Raw genomic sequence first — 12184 nt, 5'->3', positions numbered from 1 at the left:
GATTTATGTGCCATGACAGATGATGGTCCTGCCAAAGACCTTGCGCCGAGCGGCCACTCATGACCGCCCCCCATCCTGTGAGGGAAGCATCCGTCGAAAGCGTGACGCGTCGACAAGAAGCTCCCAGCACTGGGCCCTGGGCGAGGAACCAAGGTTTCTTCCACATGACCAAAGCACGAAGGCATAGCCGCGTGACCTTGATCTTGCGGAACGGATTTCCCCTCGGAGAAAACCCCTTGGTTCTGAGCCACCACTGCAGGGGTCTCATGTACAGCAGGCCAAAAGTAATCACGTTGGACGCTGCTGCCATGAGCCCCAACAGTCTCTGAAACTGTTTCACAGTGAGTGACTGGCCTAGTTTTACATTTTTTTACGGCTGTGAGAATCGCAGTGATCCGAGCAGGAGATAGACGTGCCTGCATTGTGGTCGAATCCCAAATTACACCTAAAAAAGTGGTCCTCTGAGTAGGGAGGAGAACACTCTATTTGGTGTTGAGCCGCAACCCCAACTCCTTTATGTGAGACAGAACGACATCTCGATGCCGAACCGCCAACTGCTCTGACTGAGCTAAAATCAACCAATCGTCGATATAATTTAATACGCGAATGCCCTGGAGTCTCAAGGGAGCCAGAGCTGCATCCACGCATTTTGTAAAGGTGCGGGGTGATAAACCTAGGCCAAACGGCAGAACCCGATACTGGTAAGCTTCGCCCCCGAAAGCGAACCTCAGGAACTTCCTGTGATGAGGATGGATAGATACATGGAAATAAGCGTCTTTCAGGTCTATTGTGACAAACCAGTCCTCGGACTGAATCTGTGAAACAATTTGCTTGAGTGTGAGCATCCTGAACTTGAGTTTCTGAACTCTGCTGTTTAACTGGCGCAGATCTAGAATAGGACGCAACCCTCCATCCTTTTTCGGAACAATGAAGTAACGGCTGTAAAACCCTGACTCTCTGCTGGGAGGAGGCACCCTCTCTATCGCTCCTTTTTGAAGAAGTGTCAGAACTTCCTGCTCCATAACCAGAGCCTGCTGCGGGTCCACCACTGTGGGAAGGACCCCTTGAAATCTGGGCGGACGAGAACCGAACTGAATTCTGTAACCCTTTTCTATTATGTGCAGGACCCATAAAGAAATATTTGGCAGAAGTTTCCACGCTGCCAGAAATTCTGATAAGGGAACCAGTCCCTCGAGACTGGCCTCTGGATTTGATTGAACAATCATTTCGGCGCCCTGAAGCGGCGAACCGGCAGGGAACAACCGAACTGACCGTTCTACAACCCTCCTCAGAGGATTGTACGGGGACGCTGACACCTCGGTGCCCTGAAACGGCGAACCGGCAGGGAACAACCGACGTGGCAACGCTGCGACTCTCCTCGGAGAATCGCCCCCCGGAGGGCGCCAAAGAGAAACGGTTCCTCGGAATCGTTCCTCCTTGGAGGGGACCACCCTCAGAAGCCTGGCACACTCGGCGTCAGGACTTCTTCTTAGTCCAGGCTCTCTTGGAGATGACAGTCCTCAGATCCTGTCTACCCCCACCAGGCCTGGACTGCGAACGCCACTCGGGAACCCCAGATTGTGGAGGAGCCCGAGCAGCGACGCTCTGTTTCTGCTGGAATCTGTGTGCGGAGCTCGTAGACGGACGAGGCTGCTCTATCTTTATATTACGCGCAGCCTCGGGGACACTGGACCAGCGAGGAAGAAACCTCTGAAACGCAGCCGCTTGTTTTTTATTTTCTTGAAACCTATCGACAACACAATTTATAGCATCGCCGAACAGACTTGTAGGAGAAAGCGGTGCGTCCAGAAGAACAGATCTATCTTTATCCTTGATTTCAGAAAGATTCAACCATAAATGACGCTCCGTGGCCACCAGGGCTGCCATAGAACGGCCAACTGATTTAGCCGTCTCCTTGGTGGCCCGGAGAGATAGATCGGTTGTGCGACGTAATTCACGAACAGTCTCAGCACTAACTTCCTCACAATCATCCATGTCCCTCAGCAGGTCAGCCTGATAAGCTTGTAAAATCGACATCGTATGTAAACATGCTGCAGCCTGACCTGCTGCCGAATACGCTTTACCCACCAGCATTGATGTATTTTTTAATGGTCTGGTGGGTAACGTCGGGGCTTTCAGTGATGACGCTGACTCGGGGGAGAGATAGCTCGCAAGCGTCTCTTCCGCACGAGGCATCGTCAAATAACCATAATTATCCATACCTCTAACTTTACTATAATTACTAGTTTGAGGATTATGAACTCTGAAAGACGCCGGTTTATTCCACGATCTGGACACCTCAGTGTGAAGATCAGGAAAAAACGGGAGTTCCCGACGAGGAGGTCGTGATCTAGATGGTAAATAACGTTCATCTAGAAGACTCTTTCTTGATTCAACATCAATATCATCAGCTGGCCACTCAATATTTAATTTAGTAACAGCACGAGATAAAACCTCCATAAGCTCCTCATCAGCAGGGGTATGAGCTGGCGAAAACTCAAATTCCCCCATATCAACGACATCCAGTTCCTCAGAACTGGATAGCCGCAACAGTGGTGTCTCAGCCTGGGGAGGAGAAACCGCAGAGCGGGCTCCTTCCTGGGCTGGGACACCGGATCCAGCAGGTAAGGGCTGAGAAAGGGCGGGGCCCGTCTCAAACCCCGCTACTAAATCCATATGTGAACCCCAAGATGAACGCCGCCGCAGTGCCTCGGCAGCCGCGGGACCCGCACCTCGGGGAACACGAACCGAACCATCCTCCTCAAAGAATGCCCGGCGAGAGCGGAGAGTTTTCATGGACAAACTCATGCAATGCTCGCAGTCAGCCCCCTCGAGGACCGACTGAGCATGCTCCACTCCCAAACAAGCAACACACATCTGATGTGTGTCCCCACCCGTAATGAAACGAGGGCAAGGGACAACACAACGTTTGTAATCTTGCTTGCTCGCCATAATGATATATATATATGAATGATCGGACAGACAACAATAAATAGACAAGGACAGAGTAACAGAGAGCGCTTACTGAAGACAACAGAAGCTGTCGCGGTCTGTTTTCAAGGGTGCTTTATAGTTTCCTGGTCTATGACGTCACCTATGACGTATCGGGCTTCCATTGGACTGATTTTACACGTGCTTCATGACGCAATCACGCAGAGCGTTCCCACCGCGTCTCAAACGCAGCTCGAAGTTCCCTTGAAAGGGAACGATAGCTCCCATTTCTGTGAGGTTATTTATTTCTTATTGTATGTGTTATTTAGCATATGCTTCCAATCATAAGCACGATGTGCAAACAAACTAAAAGGTATCTCTTGCATTTTAAAGGGGTCATGAACTGCATTTTAAAAAATTATTTATTTTATAATGTTTATAATTTTTACAATAAAAAATGTCATAATTTAGAAATAAAAGGCCATTTTGGACCCTTATTTTATCTCTGTGATTTGAACGCTTTTGGAAGGGGCGTGTCTGTTGTGAGACTTCAATATAAACGCCCACTGCTATGATTGGCTAACATCTTTGCATATGAAATAAGCATTACATGTGGAACTCTTTTGAAAACTTTTACTATGTTTGCACTAGTACAGCTGTCGAGATTAGCTAACCTTAAAGTGTTGATTATTGCATTATATTTAGATCTACTCCCGTCACACGAAAGGTTGCAGCGATGAGCATGTAGCCGATGACAGACATTGAGCGCATGAATACAGTGATGTCGTCATTGCAACTCGCTTTCTGCACTCTCACGAATGTTTTCAGCATAACTAACGGTGCAGACACAATGTAAATAAGGGATTCATTGTGCAGTGTAGACAGCGTTATTGATTATAACGGGAGTTTTGGCGAGAGTCCAGAACTCAGTCACTGATAAACTCGCAGTGTGTGATTGACAGCTCCAGAGATTATAAAGGAATAGTTCTTTGATCTCTTTCTGTACATAATTTAAATAACAGGTTATTTTCATGCTACAAAGAGAATCAATGTGAAGTTTAGTCACTGACAAAGAAGTGACTTGCCTTGTGAATTTTAGTGCGGACAGACTAAGACTCTGGCAGGCATGTATTAGTGAATGTATTTGGTAGGAAAGCACTTTCCTTTGCGTGATGCATGTACTATCAGTGGCTACATTCACACAGCCAATATTTGGGACAGATATTTACACACACCATTTTATCACAACAGGTGTTCAGGAAACTCTACAGCTTACAGGAGGGAACTGAATACTATCTTTATGAATGTATAACGGAAGTCAACCCCTATCTATTCTCATGCCGTTAACCATGGTGACAGTACATATAAAAGATGTTGACTTCCATAACACCGTGTCTTATCACAATTGACACAGTGTTATTTAATAAACAAGTCGAGGTGTGAGTTCATCTGTGAAATCCTAATTAACAATTGACAATTGTAGAACACAGACTAGACCACAAAACTGATAGGAACAGATCTGGAGAAAAGAGAGTGACTGGATCGCAAACCATCAGATGAAACATATATGTTTCTGTAAAACAACAGAACCCTACATGAAAAGACCCCCCATGAGACACACTGCACTGTACGACATGAAACACTTGAGAATCAATATGATGTAAGATAAGAAGTTAATCAGATATTTGTTCTTGTTTTAAGCATAAACTCACTTAATTTTGATAAATTTATCAGAAAACAAAAGTTAACATCATATCTTGCTTCTTAAGTACATATATCTTGATTGAAAGTGGTTTAAAGTAAGCATGAAACAAAAAGCCACCTCATCTATTTTCTAAATGCATGTTATAGATTGTATTGTGAATGACTTGTATTGTGAATGATTGTATTGTGAATGTATTGTTATATTTGTTTGTTTTTGTGGTTTCGTCAAATATGGTTCTCTCCTGTAATATCTTAATGTCATACTATATTGTTTATGTGAAAATGCTGTGGACAGAGGTGGGACAGGTTGGGGTGGTTGGTTGTGAGGAAGAGCTTTAGTATGTGCGAATGTGTAAGTGTTTGGTGTTATCTTGAGGACCCCCTCGAAAATGAGATGTTCCATCTCAAGGGGTTATCCTCTAATAAAATGAAATGAAATAGTGACTTATCCATGTATCTTTCTTTCTTTGATCTCGTCATTTTGAATCAAAATGTCAGACTTCTCTCTGGTGATGTATCCATTTTTTCTTTTATGATAATCTGTTTTACTTGGACATACGTCACATATGGAAGAAAATATCTGTCACTCCCTCCATTTCATTGCGTTTTTAAGAATCTTTTGATATTTTTACTGGAAACCGAGACAAAATTACTGTGTAAGAAATTCACTTTTACAGTGATACTAGTTCAATGGGATTACTTTAACAGCACAGGTTTCCTGAACTCACCCCTAAAATCCAGGTTTCAATGCTGAACGTTTAATTCAGTTGGTAGTTACATTTATAACCAAACTAAGCATGAATGTATCTGTACTTAGCACTGTAAAACAAGACTGACAGCCAGTGTGTTTCTGAGCACTGAATTTCACTTTTCAGTAGGTTTGTGTGGAAGCTAATATTAGTGACAGAGTAAATCCTACTTTCGAGAGCACACAGAAAGAAAGAGAGAAAGAGAGATTCTGGGTAAAATGCCAGGGTATCTCACAATCCTCACTACTTGAATTCATGGTCTGAAAGGCTCAGACAATCTCAAGAACCCATTTATTGTGCATTCTGCACACACAGACCCCTCTCATATCCTCCCATTAAAACACTGTCTTCTTTGAACTTAATATTGTCAACTAAATATGTTTTTTGGCTCCTCATCCTGATTTCCAGACTGTTCCCGGACGTGTCTGCATCCGCCGTGACAGTCGACACATCAAAGCAGCCGCCCTGATACTGTAAGACTAGTGTCTAGATGCTTAGGAATGTAAGCCTGTTGCTCTCACACACACAGAGAGGTTTATACTTATCCCAGATCACTAAAACGCACATCCAAGTGCCAGTAATGATGGCATGGTGCAAAGAAAATGGTTTTGGAGTGTGTGATTTCCATTTGTGTGGGAGTGTTTGTGGCTTTTTTTTTTTGGATGGGGGGAGTTTGGTGGAAGTGTGTGGGGGTGTTTGTTTAGCTTGAGTTATGTTTATTTAAGGGAGTGTGGGTCTTCATGGCGGAGGGTCCTAGAGGTGTAGTTGTGTAGGAGTGAGTCTGTTTGGTAATTTTCTCTAGCCTATTACTGAGTGTGTTCTCCAGTCTGTTTACTAAATGCAAATGTGTTTTGTGCTAGAGAAGGGGCTTGAACAGATTGTGCCTGTGCTATATTATGCATCTATGCGTGAGTGGGTACGTGTGTGATTGACCCTTACTGTTCTCGGTAGACAGGGCAGTAACTGTGTTGGTTGCCGTGGCATCAGATTTGACCTGGCCATTCTCAAATGCATAGCCCTCAGTCTCCTGCAGCTGCCAATTCAATCCAAAAAGATGCATGGCTGTGGAGAGAGAGAGAGAGAGAGAGAGAGAGAGAGAGAGAGAGAGAGAGAGAGAGAGAGAGAGAGAGAGAGAGAGAGAGAGAGAGAGAGAGAGAGAGACAGAAGAGAGAAATTATCACTCAAGGATAAAGGAACAGGATGCAATGGATTGTTGAAAGGGTAAAAACACTGTAATATAATCGGTATAAAACTAAATTTTCCCATGCAATTCTTGCCAATTAAATTGTTGTGGATGGTTGCCAGGGTCAATTGCTATAGGGTTACTAGGGTATGTTGATATGGTTTTCTAAGGGGTTTCTAGATGGTTACATACTGGCCCAAATCACCTTTACCCCCAAATTTCTATGACTTTCTGTTTTCTGGATATGACTTGGGACCTTCCTTCAACGTCTATAGGATCTTTAATGTCCATCAGGATAATTGTTGGTTTGTTCACTTAGACAATTAACACCACATATTTCCCGATCAAGTCACAGGATTTGCAGCACAAACTAACATGCTAAAGATTAATACTTAAAATATCAGCAATAGTAAAAGTGATACTTGTGTAAACACCATTAGTAATCAGCATTGAATCAAAATGGGCAATTCTTTTTTTTCTTATAATGCAGTATTTATTATAAATTATTTATCCAAGCACATCATTTTTCTTTAATGTGCCCTCATTATCAAAAGCATTAACGCCCCTTGCCCCTCGTAAAAACATCTCTTTCTTGATGACGTGTACACAGAAACAGGGCAATTTGTAATTATGCCTCTATATTATGCCTGGTTTAAAGCAACTCTTTAAAGAGTCATTGTCATGTCAGGTGACAACACCAATTCCTTCATCAAAGCTCAGGGTTTTAAGTTAAACAGCTCTAAGATGGATATTTGCCTTAGCTGATGAATTCAGTATTAGTGACTGCAAAGAGTATGCGGCTGCGCTGTGGAGTAATTTGTTTAGACAGCTGCTTTCACCGTCTCATTTCACTTGTTCCTGAAATGTCTGAATGTTCTTACCAAACCGGTCTATTATTTGGCCCGTGTTGGGGAGAATGATGGGGAGGGAAGGGTTCAGTAAACTTGTGCAATTTGGGATTCAAGGGTTCGAAAATCACACTGGCCCTGTATACCTCTGAAACAAGGTTCAGTTCAGGTGTGGCTGGAAACACAATCTGGTAATAGTTCAAGGTGGGTTTGCCAAACGTTCTCCCATGAGTTCCCTGTGGGTAGCATGACGACCTGGGCGAATCAGCACCCATTTGAGCATGTTTTGTTTCCCTGGTGATGCCTCTAAAGCACATGCCTGGAAAGGTCATACAGGATAGTGTTCAATCTGTAAGATGCTGTAGGAACTAAGCCATCATGAGGGCTGATTCTTATATGGGGAACTAGTTGGCTGTAAAATGAGAGGAAGTACAGCGAAATATCAAGGGGTTGACAAAAAATACTGCTCAAACATACTAGTGATTGAGCATTGGGTAGGTTATTCATTTTGCAGACATTGAGAAAAACACTGCAGCAATTTGTGGAAGCTTTCTCCAGTTTAATCTCAACCCTACCAAGAATAAAACCCATAATATTTATTAATGCAATTAATCCAAGAACCTTAAAGAGATACTAGTTCACCCCAAAATGAATATTCTGTCATGATTTAATCAACATTTATGCGATAGATGTTTTGAAGAACTCAGCTATTTTTACAATGCTAACATGACCAATATTTGCATTGAGATGTTAAGGTTCAAAAGAAAAAAAAACACAAGTTGTGAGCAAAATTATTAATGCTTTTTAAGATCTTTTTGTTAGAAAACCCCTAGAAAACACTCGTCTCGTCTCATCCACAGATTTGTCTACGCATGAATGATTTGTCTACGCATGAACTACAGTATACCGTAGCAGAGGACAAGATTATAAGTGACTTAATTTCAGTCTGTTTCTTATACAAGAACAGCAGTACAGCTTCAGGAGACTTAGAATATAACGAGTATGATAACATACTTCTATGATACTTATATTGTCCTATTTGGAGCTGTATTGCCTGTCGTCTTTGTATGCGGTCATTGTATGGCAAAAAGAAGTGTAAGCCATACAAGTTTGAAACAACATGAGTGTAAATAAATATAGTTTCATGTTTGGCTAAACAATTCCTATAACAATTACACCACTTAGAGCCTTAATCTAGTGGTAATTGTAATGTCCCTGTGATTTGTTATATCATTAGTTGGTTTTGTCTTGCATTAGTATGAGAATCTCAGAGGAGATCCTGTATATGGGTCCCTGTATGTATGTGTGTGTGGTAGCTGTGCTGAGGTGGGCTGCTCTGAGGGGACAGGCTGATCCTCTCTCTGAGTAACAGCAGTGCTAGCTGCAGACGTTGGCTCTAATAAAGGTAATTTAGACCTGCCAACAACCCCCACTGGGTCTCTTATGCCCCCAGAGCACACACACACAACCTCCCCACATAAATCATACTCCTCTCTGTGCTAGTGTATTTGTGTCTGTGTACTTGTGTGCTTAAAGTTTCTTATGTGTGCTTGTTATCTGTGACTGTTTGATTTTGCTAGTATTCCTGATACTGTATGTGTAGATGCAGCTCTCCAGCTTTTCGAAACATTATACAACAAAAGTGCTCCAATGACATTGGAGCAGTAATGAGGCAGATAAAGACATAGAGAGAGTATAGAAGAGTTGATGTGCGACTCAGTTACATTAAAGTATTTGAGCAGTAATTGGCTTATGAAATTCCTTAAGCTCATTCTCCAAACTCTCTTTATATCTTTCTATATGGTTCTCTCTCACTCTTTCTCTCTCATTAAATTAGATACCCGCTGAGCCTGCCCATTCATCGAGCAGCCGATGTCCAGCACTCTGACCTGAGCCGAAGCAGGGGTTTATGGGAGAGTGGGCGGTATTGACTTCTCCGGCAGAAAGATGGCCACCCCCTGCTGATCTGATCGAGCAGCTCGCACACACTTTTGACCAGGGTGCTCCATTAACTTTCCGAATCATAAACGAGGAATAAATGTGGATGTGTAAAGTCTCTCACCTCTGTACCAGATTCTTATTGTTAATGAAACCGTTTCTTGATGGTCAATTGGATTCACTTGTTGCAATGTCTGAAATTGAAACTAGTGTGGATGAATAAATAATATTAAAAATAGGGATAGAGGATGGGCACGCACAGATCTAAGAGCCGTTGGGCGTTCAGGAACGTTCATGCATGTGTGTATGGAACACATCCAGGCTATTAGAATACAAATGTGCCAAGTGCAAAATAAAAAAGCATCTAGTTCTCTCATCTGACAAAAATGTATATTGGCTGTTAGGTTTTTTTCCTCGTCTCCTTTCCCTCGGTTGTCTCACGAGTGCTAAAACAGCTAAAGGTGGGTGAGATCATGGGAGGTGGATCGCTTTGTTGATGAGCCCTGGGACCAGCGAGAGATGAATGATAGAGCAGGCTCCATAGAAAGACCAATACTACATGATTGTGAGAGGAAAGAGAGAGAGAGAGGGCAATGGAGGGAAGCAAAATGCTTGATCAGTTTGAAGGTGGGCCGCTTACATGCCTTAAGTGTGTGCAGAATGAGTACATGAATGAATAAGAGGAGGAAGAGTTTTCACAAAGGCAGAGTCCACACACAAAGCGGTACGAATTACAGTTCAGCTAAATGCAAGGGAACTTATACAAGGCAGGATTGGCGGTTATGTAACCAGTGGGACTCGCAATGCTATCGAGGACCCAGTGATGCTTCATCTTAAAATACAGCTCTATATTTCTCACTATATATATGCCGCTTATGATCATTAGCAAGGATGGGGAAAAATGGCTTTCTGTGACTCAACGAGAAACTATTTTAAGATATTAGTGGGAGAAAAACAAAAAGTAAGCAACACCGAGAAAACTGATTAAAAAAAGAAAAGAAAAGCGTCAGCCGTGAACCGTTGCTTTAACTGTGAGATACACACCAATGAATAAAAAAGACTTTCTGCAGCAATAAATCAAGGGCAAAACCAAATGTCCTTCCGTCCCTCAGGGTGTTGTGTTGTGAGTACAACCGCTGACAGCCTGTCCCCTGAGCATTTCCAAATCACCCACACAAATTACCTCAACTCTCACCGTCCTTATTTACAATCATCAGCCACTTTTTGCAAAGCACCAAAGCTACATTTTTGTATGCCCATTTATGGAAAACAATTTCTTTTTTTTTCAAAACTTGCTTTTTTCAAATTCAGGGTGAACAAGGTACGCAACAAATACTTTTTTTTTTTAAATGACAGACTATTAGTTACTCTAAAATCATTCTGTGAAAATTATAAGTGGGTAGACAAAGCAGCTCGCTAACCTGTGAAAATGAGAGTGCGCTGTGGAAAGACTGTGAGTTAGTATTTTCTCCAGAGTGTCACAACTCATTCAGGGAGACAGAGACCGAATGAAAAACTCTGCCTGGCTCTGCCTAAATGTAAAATGCTTTTCATAGGTGCGAAAAGCTGTGAAGTATTTATGAGTGGCTTCTCCATCTTTTAAAACATGACTGAGGAACTCTTGGCATGCCATGCTTCCTCTGACTGGTGTTTAGTCCACTGGGGCCCCCTTATGACTTTCTCCAGCTTTTGGTCTCAATGCTAAGAGGAATGTGAGAGGCCATCAGCATTCTGTTCAGAAGATTCAACTTGTTCACAAAGGGCATCACTTTGATTTAAAAAGGGAATAGTTGAGGAAAGGAGTATAGACGGGTTGGTTGTCAAGCTTTGCTCATGAATTATTAATGAGGTTATGCACAAATAATTTACCATGATCTTTTTTTTTTCTGTTTTGGCAAATAGTCTACTGTATATTACATATTGATCTGGAGATCTTAGAAATGTTTATTTATAATTTTATATACATAACATTTTGTAATTGTCCTAAGTGTGAAAAGATGAATCTCAAAATCATTAGATCAATGCAGAGAATGGGTAAAATATACAGAAGATGCTGGAAAACCAAAGAATGTGCAGGATTTGGACAATTTTTCAAAAGAACAGAACCTGCTTAGGATAAAAAAGAGGGACTCGACTATGAAATGAAATGAAACCCGCAGGACAAACCTGCTCTGTATTTACATGTGACCACCATGCTGGCATGAAGGCATTTCATCCGGGGTTGTGCTAAGTGAGTAAAAAACGTTTTTTTTTTTTTTTTTTTTAAGAAGTTCAAGGAGCAGTTAAGCGAGTAAAAAATGACTGGTCTCAGGCCCATTCAGTTAACCTATGGTTCTATTGGGATTTTAGTGGCCATCGAGGAGCCAGTCAACATGTTTGAGGCATCCGGGTGAACCCCCATCTAGTATTAAAGCCATCCTCCAAGGATGTGGTATTGATCGAACATTCATGGAAAATCTCTACGTGGCTATGTTAACCCTGTTGAACAAGGACAGAGGGAGAGAAATCTGATTTCCCCATCCTCTGTCTTTCCTGTTGTGTGGGTGTGGGCTTAGTGGAGATGGCTGGGGTCTGACACACCAGATGGGACTGACAGAGAAAAGGCTCCGGGTTTTCTTACTAGCTGGAAGAGCTGCGGACGCATAGCGAGAGAAGCATTGTTTGCTGTGTGAACCCAAAAAGAAGGATATGTTCTCCATCTGCAATGTTGACAGTGTGAGACACGGTGAGACCAAGACGCTGCATACATTGAACTCGTTTTACTCCAGCTATAATGCATTCTTATGCATAATTTAAGACACATCCACCGCAGAAGAACCATTACGTCACAT

General features: G+C 42.5%; 1 protein-coding gene across 14 annotated transcripts in view; it reads right to left on the bottom strand.

Moving 5' to 3' along the window:
* The window catches only part of tenm3 (teneurin transmembrane protein 3), a 685400-nt gene that overhangs the window by 87873 nt on the left and 585343 nt on the right, over positions 1-12184 (bottom strand). For all 14 annotated transcript variants that reach the window (XM_056271755.1, XM_056271754.1, XM_056271758.1 and 11 more), the window contains one exon: positions 6324-6446. In XM_056271755.1, the coding sequence (XP_056127730.1) occupies positions 6324-6446 (123 nt within the window). The remainder of the gene's footprint in view (positions 1-6323; positions 6447-12184) is intronic.

The sequence above is a fragment of the Rhinichthys klamathensis genome, unplaced genomic scaffold (genome assembly GCF_029890125.1).
Source record: "Rhinichthys klamathensis goyatoka isolate OS25496 unplaced genomic scaffold, OSU_Roscu_1.1 h1tg000325l_1, whole genome shotgun sequence".
Taxonomy (NCBI): Eukaryota; Metazoa; Chordata; class Actinopteri; order Cypriniformes; family Leuciscidae; genus Rhinichthys; species Rhinichthys klamathensis.
Note: the sequence above shows the minus strand (reverse complement) of the source record. Positions and strands in the feature narration are given on the sequence as shown.